This window comes from Haliotis rufescens, unplaced genomic scaffold, assembly GCF_023055435.1.
Source record: "Haliotis rufescens isolate VD_foot unplaced genomic scaffold, xgHalRufe1.0.p SCAF_18, whole genome shotgun sequence".
NCBI classification, from domain to species: Eukaryota; Metazoa; Mollusca; class Gastropoda; order Lepetellida; family Haliotidae; genus Haliotis; species Haliotis rufescens.
Genome location: NW_025963868.1, coordinates 22,545,311 through 22,561,974, shown reverse-complemented (window position 1 = coordinate 22,561,974; position 16,664 = coordinate 22,545,311). Strand labels below are relative to the sequence as shown.

Here is a 16,664-nt window from a genome sequence, read left to right as displayed (position 1 = left end):
CCACAGTGTTTTAGTGTTGATGATTAGATAAGCAGTCTGTGAAGTTATAGCTTTGCGTATTTACGAATAGACTTCAATATGTTTCACAAAATCAACCGATTCACACATTGCAACCATCCGATGATCATTTTTGTCGACTCTAGGTCGAGTTGCTGTGGATATATACCGATAATATTAAGGCATAGAGAATTGTAAGTGAACAACCACACACACAAAGTTTTTAACGTTTATCTCTAATCCAGTAAGGGGCGGTCGGGTAGCCTAGTGGTTAAAGCGTTTGCTCGTTAACGCCGAAGACCCGGTTCGATTCCCGACATGGGTACAATGTGTGAAGCCCATTTCTGGTGTCCACCGCCGTGATATTGCTGGAATATTGCTTAAAGTGGCGTAAAACAATGCTCACTCTAATGCAGTATATAGATAACAATAAATAACAGATAAAACCAATCCCGTGCGGTTAACCATTCCGATAAACATGGCATCACGATAAAAATATGCACATGGAGTCACCCAGCAAGAACTATTTTCAACTCCATTCATCGATTCAATGTCTGCTTGCTTCAAAAACTATTCTTTTTGTGTTATCACGTTCTAAATTGCGAAGGGTTTTCCGAGGTGATTACGTAGGCAAACATGGCTTCATATCCTTTTGCACTATACGTGTAGGATAAATGGGGGTTTCACTCAAACACTATTCATACGCATTTTGTAATGGTCCGTCAATGAGACCGACTTAACACTGATGACTAAGAACGACATTCTGTGATAAAAGATACTTTCACTCTCGTGACTTTCTGTATGGTAAATTATCAAACATAAGGAATAAAATAGGATCCGGTAAAAAACACAACATACACAGTTGATATTTAATACCATTTCTTGAGCTAAACACTTCACGAAGAGGGCTACCTTGCGATGAAACGTTCACTGTCATGGACATGTTGCACTCACAAAGGATTCCGTCCCGTGAAGATCCGGGGTAGTATAGGTCTTCAGCGACCCATGCTTGCCGTTAGAGGCGACTATGCTTGTGTCGTAAGAGGCGACTAACGGGATCGGGTGGTCAGGCTCGCTGACTTGGTTGATGCATGTCAGCAATCCCAATTGCGTGGATCGATGCTCATTATATTAATCACTGGATTGTCTGGTCCAGACTCGATTATTTACAGACCGCCGTCATATAGCTGGAATATTGCTTGGTTCGGCGTTAAACAACCAACCAACTAACTAACAAGACAAGGCAAGGGGTTCCTGTTATATGAAACAGAAGATCTGAAACATCTGTTTAACCGTATGAGCGGGTACCTCATGTGACAGACTACATGCTTTTAAGTATAGTTCAAATATCTATGTATATATGTTATTTCAGCCGTTCCTGTCGTCAAAGCTGAAACTTCATGACACGTGTGGAGTGAACAACCTGCACGGCATGCCCGCCATCATGGCCGGAATTGCCGGCGCCATCGCTGCCCTCGTCGCCGACTTCGATAAATATGGATACAGGTAGACTAACATTTAGTCCCCCCAAAAATTTCTTTGATCTAAAAACTATATATCTACAAAATCAAAAAATCAAATCCAAATGGAGTCGTGAACAATGCCTAGAGGTGAGGCAATCTAGACTTGCCAAATCTTTCAAGACTTGTTTTTCTTGTTTTACTTAATCTGGGGTCTGGGAGTCACACTAGGATACGAGTTGGATGCTACTTTATAGATGAGATAGCGGCACACTCAGAAGCACCTGTTAATAGTGTGGGCTGTGCTGGACATTGTAGATACGCTTCTCTGGGGAGATTTAGCCTTGAGTTGAATGTTTCAACGTCTTGGATGTTAATTTTGTTAGGTGGCAGTTAAAGTAGATCCTGCTTTTGCAAAGGAAAGACCACCAAAAGTGCTCGTCCTCGTTCATGGTATCTCGAGATGCTGATCTCTGGATCGTATATCTTCTCAACGCAAGGGAATTAACTAACTGTAAAAGTCCAGTTTCCACTCTTGCCGAACCAGGAAGGAATTCTGGAGTTACATTTTGGCTGGACTGGCGTGTATATGCACAGTCCAATCAAAATCGCTCAACGCACTAGACATCCGGTTCGTAAACAACATGGATTTCAACGTATAGATTTCGATCGACTGAGAATTTGCAAGCATGTGTACCGTCAACTAGGCGTCGACAATATAGATCTTGGTTATCAAGCAGATCGTCTTGACTGGGTGTCGCCATTTTGTTTGAAGCAAATGCAAGTAATGTGAGAGGTTGAATCTGATTGATTATAGGAGAGACATATAAGGGACATATGTCTCGAGAAAGAACTACCGCTGCATGAAATAGTTTTCCATGCCTGCCCTTGTGTTTGGAATAAGGTGTGGAATTGATGAAATTTATGCCCATAGGCGGCATCACCTGTGGGAAATGACAATCCAGTGATTGACATCATGAGCATCGATCTACGAATTGGGATACCAAGTCAGCGAGCCTGACGAACCGATCCTGTTAGTCACCTCTTACAACAAGCACAGTCGCCTCTTACTGCAAGAATGGGTTGCTGAAGACCTATTCTACCCCGGATCTTCTCGGGTCCACCACGGAAAGTCAAACGACAGCCACTGTAGTGTTCTCTACTTACAAAACAGATCGCTAGATTCTCTGATGAGTAATGATAACAGTGAAACGTTTCTTTATCACAACCCCCACAACATGTACCTCGATATATCGTTTACGATGGTGGAAGTGTATCGTCCCGGCGGAATCTTTATCGACATTGTTGTTTCATGTGGGCATTCCTCTTGGGTCTTGGTATTTTCGATTTTCGATGCCTTCGAGTTAAAGATGTTCACTGTACATGAGCTGGTCGTCATATAATGTAATGTAATGATAGCTAGACAATTTTTTTGTGTCAGGCAATTTCTTTTTTTTTCAAAGTCTGAAACATAATTATGTTTTCAGAGACAATTTATTCTTTCGATAAAATCAAAGGCCCTCTCCATAATATCAAATAGTCGGTCCTTAAAACAAACACTATGAAAGGTATGAATACAAGCACATGCTGAGAAGTGGCTGGAGAACAATGCGGGGATAGATGTTTTGTTTCTTCTCGTTAGCACTTGTCAAAGAAATTAACGTTTGATATCATGGGTATTATCAGGTGTTTCAGTTTTTGGTGGATTGGTGAGATGATGGCGACACACGCTCTTCTCGATTAGGAATATAGGTCACATTGTAATTGTACATGGAGTTCATCTCCCACGTAACCAATGCCTCTAGTATGGCAGACAAAACAAAAGGGTTCGTTAAATAAACTGAACAAAAAACTAATGGATTATGATTTATTTATTTTTGTGGTTATTTTTATTAACTTGTAGGCTCAGTCTTCACCACAAAGAAAAATCCCTAAAAACGTCATGATCCCTAATTTTATTTGTTCTGTATATGTTAATAATATGAATGCGAGCATGTTAATATCTCGATATCCATATCCGTCTGTGTTTCAGTCTGTACGAACAGTTCCCCGCCCGAGTGCCACTCGCTAACACAACAGAGTACGCTGAGATCAAAAGGATCGTGCATGTCACCCCCGGGCTGGGCAGGTCGGCTGGGGAGCAGGCAGGGTATCAGGTGCTTGCCCTGACTGTCACCATCGTCGTCGCCATTGTTGGTGGTCTGATCACAGGTGGGGAAATGAATACTGTTTCAATATTTTTACTATGTTGTTTATTGAATTGCACATTTTGTAATTAGGATCGAAGTGTCCAACGTTACTGAATACGTTATAACGCTATCCGTGGATGGATTCTTTTTTCTTTTCTTTTTTAATTTGTAAAAAAAATCAAGTCTGGACCACACCAGGCCAAGCCGACTAAAGCGTCCGCAATTTGCTGTGCACAGTTGTGTTCCTTTAGCGTGCCTTTAAGCTGATCGTGGGTTTGTATCCCGATTCGCCATAATTACGTTTCTAGGTGTGTCCAGAAACTCCAAAGTGGCATGGTAACCGTCGAAGACCTGCATCCCTCTGGACTTTCCGCTTACATTAGCTGACACGCCATGATATAACTGAAATATTGTTCAAAGCGGCGTTATATCAAATGATAATCAAGTGAGTTTATAAGGTTTTAAGAAAGACATTAGAAAAATGCTTCTGTCACATATTGTACTCATTTGAAAAAACGACCCTCGTCTTCCGCGTGACGTGCCAGCGCCTCATGGGGAGACAAGACTCGGGCACATTGAAAGTCCTTGCAGAGTTTTGTTCTGGTCGTACCTTGTTGTCTGTCGGAGTTCTGCTTTTGACATCTGACATACAACCGTCGCTGATACAATTCACTTCCTCAGTTCGTTCTATTGAAGTCTGATGCTGATTTCGTTTTAATATCTGCCTTTGTGACTGTATCCAAAAATGGTAACAGTGACGGAGGAAGTAAACTCGACCCAATCCTGTTTACTGGTCCTCAACCTTTGACAAAATATATTTTCAATTGGAATACTTGGAGTGTTTTGGAATAAAGGTGTAGAAAACATAACACAAAAAGGTGAAGCTGCTCTTGAAAGCGTGTCTATTGATTTCCTAGATATATAGATCTAAAAGCAACAAAACCTTTCCCATAGTCACAAAAATTCAACAATGTACGATTCCGACCATGTAATAAGCATGTGTTTCAGTGTCTCTCAGGTTCACGGGGGGGGGGGGGGGGGGGGGTATTAAAGTCTCATATATGCCGTGTGCCGGGACCGTGGTGCTTATCCTTTCCCTCGTGGCACATGAGCTTCATCCATCTTTGACAACCAACGCCCTCACTACGATAAATTAATATGGTTTTTTTTCATCTTTAAATTTTTTTCTTCTGTTTTTCAGGACTCATTGTCCGCTGCGTGCCGGGCCTGGGCCAGCTGAAGGCCCACCATCTGTTTGAGGACGAGTCCGTGTGGAATACCCCGGATGAGGAAGACCCCTCGCCCAGACAGGAAATGACGACATTCGGCAAGAAGAACATTATTAACGAGAGTGGTGCCCCCTTGATGGCCGGGGACAGGACGAATGGAACGAACGCATAATGCTCATATCTTTCCCAATTTTAGGGAGTGATAAAGGTTTAAGTCTTCGATTTATTGTTTAGCAACCGATGGACATGGTGCATTCTGTAAGGGGAGAATAATAAAAGGGAGTGAACACTCATATCTGGACATGCTGAACAAACGCTTGTCAGGACGTAGATGTTTGCTCACAGGATAGAATTAACATGCTGAATCAGTGTTCCATGTCGGAATATACCCGCATCCCCAAGACGTAATTGTGAAAATGTTGATTATGCACAAAGAGATTACCAGAAGGATTAACACGGAAGTCATATAGCAGAGCTCAATAGAAGTTTGGCACCAACATCAGTTCATCTTTAAGGGATTTTTTTTTTTTATCTGAGGCGATGTTTACTGTATGTTATTTCGTTTTACCCTCGACAATGGTTTTATTTTCAAAGGTATTGAAACACAATTCATATGATTATGAGAAAATGTTACCTATGCCTAAACGCCGTATTTGAAACCCTTAAAAATAGATTTTGTCAGCAACTTTCTGACTTGTTAACCTCGAAGTGCAAACAGGGGAATTAAGACATGTCTGACATCGAATATCCCTAATTTATAAAATTGTTGTGAATCATCAAAGCTGTGATGGGTAACTTGAATGAGTGTTCGTATGTTCCAAGAAAACGGGTGCTCCAATAGTCTAAGGTAGTTCGCTGTGCTGTGTTGTCCTCTAAGCTGGGTACCCATGTGTTTCTGTTACCAGATGCACCCTCGTGATGTTTCTAGGTTTGTCAGCACCGAGCCTGTGCTTGTGGGTTTCACCAAATGGGTAATCACTTCAGGGTTTCCTCCAAAATCAAGCTGACACGCCATGATATAACTGAATTAATGTTGAAGGCCGCGACAAACGGTGCCGACAGATCCGAAGGTTGGTAAGATATTAGTTCTGTAAGGCCAACATCAAATTGACACTCTGAAACTGGTGTACTGTTCAAAGCGACTTAACCCAGCCGACTCTCTTTTGCGATAGGACGCCTGTAGCAGTGTACATTCATTGACTGGTTACATCTGTGACAGGGGGTGCCTGACATTCCCAAAGGTTTGGTTCGATGTAAGCTTGACCTCAGTCCCGCTGAGTTTGGTCTTTACTTCCATTTCGTATCGTTTTCTCTTCGCCTGCTGCCAAAATGCAGGTGCATTCCGCCATCTTCGCCCATCTCGCCATATTGCTCCATGTAAACACGCTAAAACACTCATTCATCCATAAAATCACTTCAGCGTTCAAATTGTCATGTAGGGTTAGCATCCGGGCACTACCTGAAAAGCTATTATCTTTCATCTGGGCGCAATGTTTATTTTTTTTTATCAAAACTGACAAACACGATCCAACATTGTTATTGGGTTTTAATTCGCATATACAAAAAAACATATTATCCTGATGACTATTCGATGTAGGTGACAGATGATGTATGTATACTGATCAACATAAATAATTGGACAAATGTTTATGAAAGGAGAATTATTATTGTTATTATCATTTATATTTGTATGAGCAAAACAAATAGTGAAATGTCAGTATTTGGTGTGACACGACATTGTCAAACAATCGCCGGTCATTATCAGGGTACCCGAGGGGCGTCATGTCCAATAGTTTAGTTCCCTTGTTATTTCGATCAGTACAGTAAACTACGGTTATAACGAACTCAAAGGGACCACTCATTTTAGTTCGTTATAACCGTAGTTCGTTATAAGCATGTATATACAGCATATATACAACAAATGGCCGGGACTAAAAAATAAGTTCGTTATGTCGGTCAGATCGTTATTAGCGTGTTCGTTATAACCGTAGTTTACTGTATATACAGTGGGACCCGTTAGTTCGAGATCCCACCTTCCTAACCCGGTGGTATCAAGTTGTATTGATGCATTAACAGGAAATAAACCCCCATGAACCGTTAACTTCGCATGTATCAAACTTGTAATGAGAGCATCCCTACATTATCGAGACAGTAACCAAATGAGATTTGGGAGTACCGTTATCGTTATCGTCTTTAAGCCAAACACTCTCATATGTTGATACGATGCAGAGGTACGATGAAATATAATTATGGCTTCACCTTGAAACCTCAAAAATACTAAAACTCATCACAAACTGAGGTGCATTTAGCAAGCAAACTTCGAGTCGAGAGAACGGCTTCTACCAGTACCCAATCCCCTTGGTACATGGTAGGAGAAGGTACTTGTTAGCTTATTATATAAAGCGGAATTATGGGGGATTACCTTAATTTACTGACACATTATTAACATTTTACACTTCTCATATCATTAGTAATGGTTTAATGACGGCTTTGTACAACGCATTCTTGTGAATCATGAAGTGATTAAGGAACCAGTAGGGCTCTTATCAACCCTATTTGTTTATGGTGCGTGGATACTACTGTTGGGAAGCCATCGCGGACGGTGGGGTAGCTTAGTGGTTAAAACGTTCGCTCGTCACACTAAAGGCCGCTTTTGATTGGCGATATTTCTGAAATACTGCTGAAAGCGACGTAGAAACGTACTCGCTCACTTCCTTCGACTGGTTCCCTCACATGGTTACACAGTGTGAAGCCCATTTCTGGTGACCCCCTCCGTGATATTGCTGGAATGTCGCTAGCAGCGACGTGGAAACGTACTCACTTACTTACTCCCATCAAATTGTTTCCCCACGTGGGTATAATGTGTGAAGCCCATTTCCGATTTTGCTGGAATACTGCTGACAGCGGCGTAAAACCGCACTCACTCACTCACTCACTCACATGACACGTTAATTGTGAAGAGTATCAATCCAGACGAATTTTGCATAATCGCACCCTCCGGATTAATAGAGAATGTTGAGGATGTTGTTAAACGCCGTAGCAAGATTCCACTTATATCAAGTCAACATGTTAATAATGGAAAATGGGTCCGACAAACTAGTGACTTATAATATAATCGACGTTCCACGACTTTGTCTCCCCGTATAAATATAACCGCCCCTAACCCAACCCCTCCACTGTGTCTGGTTAAGCGGGCTTGAACTGTATTGATCTCATCAGGGCTTTCACGTTGATGGTCCACTATCCACATGAAATTATCCTTGGAACATAGGCATCTTTATAGGAAATGTCCAGGAGTGATGATAGATAAGTACTTTCTCTGAACGCTGAGTGTCCTATGCTTACATATTGTCGACACTAACATGTGCGTTATTCCAGAAATAATAAGAAATATGTCTTAATTATTTTCTTATAGTGTTTGCTCCCATACAGTAAAAGCTAACATTGTATTTTATGACAGTATGTAACCAGGTTCGGTCTGTTTTGTACTGCATTTACTTGTGTAAATAACACCAAGTCTTTTTTACGCTCAACTTGTTATGAAATAAAATTAATTTGACATTGATTGCACATCTTCATATTTTCTTTTTGTACGTCGACCGCCTCCGTGGTCTAGTGGTAGAGCGTTCACACGGAGAGCGAAAGGTCCGGGGTTCGATCCCCGGCCGCAAACATGCATGGGTAAAGGCTCTAAAACATGCATGGATAAAGGCGCTAAAATATGCATGGATAAAGGCGCTAAAACATGCATGCATAAAGTCGCTAAAACATGCATGGGTGAAGTCGCTAAAACATGCATGGGTAAAGGCGCTAAAACATGCATGGGTAAAGTCGCTAAAACATGTATGGGTAAAGTCGCTAAAACATGCATGGGTAAAGTCGCTAAAACATGCATGGGTAAAGGCGCTAAAACATGCATGGATAAAGTCGCTAAAACATGCATGGGTTAAGGCGCTAAAACATGCATGGGTAAAGTCGCTAAAACATGCATGGGTAAAGGCGCTAAAACATGCATGGATAAAGTCGCTAAAACATGCATGGGTTAAGGCGCTAAACATGCATGGGTAAAGGCGCTAAAACATGCATGGGTAAAGGCGCTTAAACATGCATGGATAAAGTCGCTAAAACATGCATGGGTAAATGCACTAAAACATGCATGGGTTAAGGCTCTAAAACATGCATGGGTAAAGGCGCTAAAACATGCATGGATAAAGGCTCTAAAACATGCATGGATAAAGGCTCTAAAACATGCATGGATAAAGGCGCTAAAACATGCATGGATAAAGGCGCTAAAACATGCATGGATAAAGGCGCTAAAACATGCATGGATAAAGGCTCTAAAACATGCATGGGTAAAGGCGCTAAAACATGCATGGATAAAGGCGCTAAAACATGCATGGATATAGGCGCTAAAACATGCATGGGTTAAGGCTCTAAAACATGCATGGATAAAGGCGTTAAAACATGCATGGATAAAGGCGCTAAAACATGCATGGATAAAGGCGCTAAAACATGCATGGATAAAGGCTCTAAAACATGCATGGATAAAGGCTCTAAAACATGCATGGATAAAGACGCTAAAACATGCATGGATAAAGGCGTTAAAACATCCATGGGTTAAGGCTCTAAAACATGCATGGGTAAAGGCGCTAAAACATGCTTGATAAAGTCGCTAAAACATGCATGGATGAAGGAGCTAAAATATGCATGGGTTAAGGCGCTAAAATATGCATGGGTTAAGGCGCTAAAACATGGATGGGTAAAGGCGCTAAAACATGTATGGGTAAAGTCGCTAAAACATAATGGGTAAATGGACTAAAACATGCATCGGTATAGTCGCTCAAACATGCATGGGTTAAGATGCTAAAACATGCATGGGTAAATGCACTAAAACATGCATGAATAAAGGCGCTAAACATGCATGGGTTAAGGCGCTAAAACATGCATGGTTAAAGGCTCTAAAACATGCATGGATAAAGGCGCTAAAACATGCATGGATAAAGGCGCTAAAACATGCATGGGTTAAGGCTCTAAAACATTTATGGGTTAAGGCTCTAAAACATGCATGGGTAATGGCGCTAAAACATGCATGGATATAGGCGCTAAAACATGCATGGATAAAGGAGCTAAAATATGCATGGATAAAGTCGCTAAAACATGCATGGATAAAGGCGCTAAAACATGCATGGGTTAAGGCTCTAAAACATGCATGGATAAAGGCGCTTAAACATGCATGGATATAGGCCCTAAAACATGCATGGATAAAGGCGCTAAAACATGCATGGGTTAAGGCGCTAAAACATGCATGGATAAAGGCGCTAAAACATGCATGGATATAGGCGCTAAAACATGCATGGATAAAGGCGCTAAAACATGCATGGGTTAAGGCTCTAAAACATGCATGGATAAAGGCGCTAAAACATGCATGGATAAAGGCTCTAAAACATGCATGGGTTAAGGCTCTAAAACATGCATGGATAAAGGCGCTAAAACATGCATGGATAAAGGCGCTAAAACATGCATGGGTAAAGGCTCTAAAACATGCATGGGTAAAGGCGCTAAAACATGCATGGATAAAGTCGCTAAAACATGCATGGATAAAGGCGTTAAAACATGCATGGGTTAAGGCTCTAAAACATGCATGGGTAAAGGCGCTAAAACATGCATGGATAAAGTCGCTAAAACATGCATGGATAAAGGCTCTAAAACATGCATGGATAAAGGCGCTAAAACATGCATGGATAAAGTCGCTTAAACATGCATGGATAAAGGCGCTAAAACATGCATGGATAAAGACGCTAAAACATGCATGGATAAAGGCGCTAAAACATGCATGGATAAAGGCTCTAAAACATGCATGGATAAAGACGCTAAAACATGCATGGATAAAGGCTCTAAAACATGCATGGATAAAGGCTCTAAAACATGCATGGATAAAGACGCTAAAACATGCATGGATAAAGGCGCTAAAACATGCATGGGTTAAGGCTCTAAAACATGCATGGGTAAAGGCGCTAAAACATGCATGGATAAAGGCTCTAAAACATGCATCGGTAAAGGCTCTAAAACATGCATGGATAAAGGCGCTAAAACATGCATGGGTTAAGGCTCTAAAACATGCATGGATAAAGGCGCTAAAACATGCATGGATAAAGGCTCTAAAACATGCATGGGTAAAGGCTTTAAAACATGCATGGATAAAGACGCTAAAACATGCATGGATAAAGGCGCTAAAACATGCATGGGTTAAGGCTCTAAAACATGCATGGGTTAAGGCGCTAAAACATGCATGGGTAAAGGCTCTAAAACATGCATGGATAAAGGCTCTAAAACATGCATGGATAAAGACGCTAAAACATGCATGGATAAAGGCGTTAAAACATGCATGGGTAAAGTCGCTAAAACATGCATGGGTAAAGGCGCTAAAACATGCATGGATAAAGTCGCTAAAACATGCATGGGTTAAGGCGCTAAACATGCATGGGTAAAGGCGCTAAAACATGCATGGGTAAAGGCGCTTAAATATGCATGGATAAAGTCGCTAAAACATGCATGGGTAAATGCACTAAAACATGCATGGGTTAAGGCTCTAAAACATGCATGGGTAAAGGCGCTAAAACATGCATGGATAAAGGCTCTAATACATGCATGGATAAAGGCTCTAAAACATGCATGGATAAAGGCGTTAAAACATTTATGGGTAAAGGCTCTAAAACATGCATGGATAAAGGCGCTAAAACATGCATGGATATAGGCGCTAAAACATGCATGGATAAAGTCGCTAAAACATGCATGGGTAAAGGCGCTAAAACATGCATGGATAAAGGCGCTAAAACATGCATGGATAAAGGCGCTAAAACATGGATGGATTAAGGCTCTAAAACATGCATGGGTAAAGGCGCTAAAACATGCATGGATAAAGGCGCTAAAACATGCATGGATAAAGGCTCTAAAACATGCATGGATAAAGGCGCTAAAACATGCATGGATAAAGGCTCTAAAACATGCATGGATAAAGGCTCTAAAACATGCATGGATAAAGACGCTAAAACATGCATGGATAAAGGCGCTAAAACATGCATGGGTTAAGGCTCTAAAACATGCATGGGTAAAGGCGCTAAAACATGCATGGATAAAGGCTCTAAAACATGCATCGGTAAAGGCTCTAAAACATGCATGGATAAAGACGCTAAAACATGCATGGATAAAGGCGCTAAAACATGCATGGATAAAGGCGCTAAAACATGCATGGGTTAAGGCTCTAAAACATGCATGGGTAAAGGCTCTAAAACATGCATGGATAAAGGCTCTAAAACATGCATGGATAAAGGCTCTAAAACATGCATGGATAAAGACGCTAAAACATGCATGGATAAAGGCGCTAAAACATGCATGGGTTAAGGCTCTAAAACATGCATGGGTAAAGGCGCTAAAACATTTATGGATAAAGGCTCTAAAACATGCATGGATAAAGGCTCTAAAACATGCATGGATAAAGACGCTAAAACATGCATGGATAAAGGCGTTAAAACATGCATGGGTAAAGTCGCTAAAACATGCATGGGTAAAGGCGCTAAAACATGCATGGATAAAGTCGCTAAAACATGCATGGGTTAAGGCGCTAAACATGGATGGGTAAAGGCGCTAAAACATGCATGGGTAAAGGCGCTTAAACATGCATGGATAAAGTCGCTAAAACATGCATGGGTAAATGCACTAAAACATGCATGGGTTAAGGCTCTAAAACATGCATGGGTAAAGACGCTAAAACATGCATGGATAAAGGCTCTAAAACATGCATGGATAAAGGCTCTAAAACATGCATGGATAAAGGCGCTAAAACATGCATGGATGAAGGCGCTAAAACATGCATGGATTAAGGCTCTAAAACATTTATGGGTAAAGGCTCTAAAACATGCATGGATAAAGGCGCTAAAACATGCATGGATATAGGCGCTAAAACATGCATGGATAAAGTCGCTAAAACATGCATGGGTAAAGGCGCTAAAACATGCATGGATAAAGGCGCTAAAACATGCATGGATAAAGGCGCTAAAACATGGATGGATTAAGGCTCTAAAACATGCATGGGTAAAGGCGCTAAAACATGCATGGATAAAGGCGCTAAAACATGCATGGATAAAGGCTCTAAAACATGCATGGATAAAGGCGCTAAAACATGCATGGATAAAGGCTCTAAAACATGCATGGATAAAGGCTCTAAAACATGCATGGATAAAGACGCTAAAACATGCATGGATAAAGGCGCTAAAACATGCATGGGTTAAGGCTCTAAAACATGCATGGGTAAAGGCGCTAAAACATGCATGGATAAAGGCTCTAAAACATGCATCGGTAAAGGCTCTAAAACATGCATGGATAAAGACGCTAAAACATGCATGGATAAAGGCGCTAAAACATGCATGGATAAAGGCGCTAAAACATGCATGGGTTAAGGCTCTAAAACATGCATGGGTAAAGGCTCTAAAACATGCATGGATAAAGGCTCTAAAACATGCATGGATAAAGGCTCTAAAACATGCATGGATAAAGACGCTAAAACATGCATGGATAAAGGCGCTAAAACATGCATGGGTTAAGGCTCTAAAACATGCATGGGTAAAGGCGCTAAAACATTTATGGATAAAGGCTCTAAAACATGCATGGATAAAGGCTCTAAAACATGCATGGATAAAGACGCTAAAACATGCATGGATAAAGGCGTTAAAACATGCATGGGTAAAGTCGCTAAAACATGCATGGGTAAAGGCGCTAAAACATGCATGGATAAAGTCGCTAAAACATGCATGGGTTAAGGCGCTAAACATGGATGGGTAAAGGCGCTAAAACATGCATGGGTAAAGGCGCTTAAACATGCATGGATAAAGTCGCTAAAACATGCATGGGTAAATGCACTAAAACATGCATGGGTTAAGGCTCTAAAACATGCATGGGTAAAGACGCTAAAACATGCATGGATAAAGGCTCTAAAACATGCATGGATAAAGGCTCTAAAACATGCATGGATAAAGGCGCTAAAACATGCATGGATGAAGGCGCTAAAACATGCATGGATTAAGGCTCTAAAACATGCATGGGTAAAGGCGCTAAAACATGCATGGATAAAGGCGCTAAAACATGCATGGATAAAGGCTCTAAAACATGCATGGATAAAGACGCTAAAACATGCATGGATAAAGGCGCTAAAACATGCATGGGTTAAGGCTCTAAAACATGCATGGGTAAAGGCGCTAAAACATGCATGTGTAAAGGCTCTAAAACATGCATGGATAAAGGCTCTAAAACATGCATGGATAAAGACGCTAACACATGCATGGATAAAGGCGTTAAAACATGCAAGGGTTAAGGCTCTAAAACATGCATGGGTAAAGGCTCTAAAACATGCATGGATAAAGTCGCTAAAACATGCATGGATAAAGGCGCTAAAACATGTATGGATAAAGGCTCTAAAACATGCATGGGTAAAGGCGCTAAAACATGCATGGGTAATGGCGCTAAAACATGCATGGGTAAAGGCGCTAAAACATGCATGGATAAAGGAGCTAAAATATGCATGGGTTAAGGCGCTAAAATATGCATGGGTTAAGGCGCTAAAACATGCATGGGTAAAGGCGCTAAAACATTTATGGATAAAGGAGCTAAAACATGCATGGGTAAAGGCGCTAAAACATGTATGGCAAAGTCGCTAAAACATAATGGGTAAATGGACTAAAACATGCATCGGTATAGTCGCTCAAACATGGATGGGTTAAGATGCTAAAACATGCATGGGTAAATGCACTAAAACATGCATGAATAAAGGCGCTAAACATGCATGGGTTAAGGCGCTAAAACATGCATGGTTAAAGGCTCTAAAACATGCATGGATAATGGCGCTAAAACATGCATGGATAAAGGCGGTAAAACATGCATGGGTTAAGGCGCTAAAACATGCATGGGTTAAGGCTCTAAAACATGCATGGATAAAGGCGCTAAAACATGCATGGATAAAGGCTCTAAAACATGCATGGGTAAAGGCTCTAAAACATGCATGGATAAAGGCGCTAAAACATGCATGGATAAAGGCGCTAAAACATGCATGGGTTAAGGCGCTAAAACATGCATGGATAAAGTCGCTAAAACATTTATGGGTTAAGGCGCTAAAACATGCATGGGTAATGGCGCTAAAACATGCATGGATATAGGCTCTAAAACATGCATGGATAAAGGAGCTAAAACATGCATGGATAAAGGCGCTAAAACATGCATGGGTTAAGGCTCTAAAACATGCATGGATAAAGGCGCTAAAACATGCATGGATAAAGGCGCTAAAACATGCATGGGTTAAGGCGCTAAGACATGCATGGGTTAAGGCTCTAAAACATGCATGGATAAAGGCGCTGAAACAAGCATGGATAAAGGCGCTGAAACATGCATGGATAAAGGCTCTAAAACATGCATGGGTAAAGGCTCTAAAACATGCATGGATAAAGGCGCTAAAACATGCATGGATAAAGGCGGTAAAACATGCATGGGTTAAGGCGCTAAAACATGCATGGATAAAGTCGCTAAAACATTTATGGGTTAAGGCGCTAAAACATGCATGGGTAATGGCGCTAAAACATGCATGGATATAGGCGCTAAAACATGCATGGATAAAGGAGCTAAAATATGCATGGATAAAGTCGCTAAAACATGCATGGATAAAGGCTCTAAAACATGCATGGGTTAAGGCTCTAAAACATGCATGGATAAAGGCGCTAAAACATGCATGGATAAAGGCTCTAAAACATGCATGGGTAAAGGCTCTAAAACATGCATGGATAAAGGCGCTAAAACATGCATGGATAAAGGCGCTAAAACATGGATGGGTTAAGGCTCTAAAACATGCATGGGTAAAGGCGCTAAAACATGCATGGATAAAGTCGCTAAAACATGCATGGGTAAAGGCGCTAAAACATGCATGGGAAATGGCGCTAAAACATGCATGGGTAAAGGCGCTAAAACATTTATGGATAAAGGAGCTAAAACATGCATGGGTTAAGGCTCTAAAACATGCATGGGTAAAGGCGCTAAAACATGCATGGGTTAAGGCTCTAAAACATGCATCGGTAAAGTCGCTCAAACATGCATGGGTTAAGATGCTAAAACATGCATGGGTAAATGCACTAAAACATGCATGGGTAAAGTTGCTAAAATATGCATGGGTAAAGTCGCTAAAACATGCATGGGTAAAGTCGCTAAAACATGCATGGATAAAGGCGCTAAAACATGCATGGATAACGGCGCTAAAACATGCATTGGTAAAGAAGCTAAATCATGCATGGGTAAAGTCGCTAAAACATTTATGGGTAAATGCACTAGAACATGTATGGGTAAATGCACTAAAACATGCAAGGGTAAAGAAGCTAAATCATGCATGGGGAAAGGCGCTAAAACATAATGGGTAAATGGACTAAAACATGCATCGGTATAGTCGCTCAAACATTCATGGGTTAAGATGCTAAAACATGTATGGGTAAAGACGCTAAAACATGCAAAGGTTAAGACGCTAAAGCATGCAAGGGTTAAGACGCTCCAACTGCAAGGGTAACGTAAATACTGACACTGATACTAACTGTGTTGAATATATCAGATCATGTTGAATATTCGCATATGTAAACGTAATTTTGTCAGCCTAAAAAATATTTAATTCTGTTTGAGGATATTTGTTTTTTGTCTTTTGCAACCAGTACAGGTTTATAATAACCAATGGACAATTGAGCTCTCGTTCTCGACCCGAAACTGCC

The 16,664-nt window shown here is 41.0% G+C and overlaps 1 protein-coding gene across 1 annotated transcript in view; it reads left to right on the top strand.

Moving 5' to 3' along the window:
- The window catches only part of LOC124132881 (ammonium transporter Rh type A-like), a 39,355-nt gene extending 30,915 nt beyond the window's left edge, over positions 1 to 8,440 (top strand). The window contains exons 7-9 of the mRNA XM_046497031.2: positions 1,370 to 1,503; positions 3,490 to 3,668; positions 4,848 to 8,440. Coding sequence (XP_046352987.2) covers positions 1,370 to 1,503; positions 3,490 to 3,668; positions 4,848 to 5,047 — 513 coding nt within the window. The 3' untranslated portion in view covers positions 5,048 to 8,440. The remainder of the gene's footprint in view (positions 1 to 1,369; positions 1,504 to 3,489; positions 3,669 to 4,847) is intronic.
- The last annotated feature ends 8,224 nt before the right edge of the window (positions 8,441 to 16,664 follow it).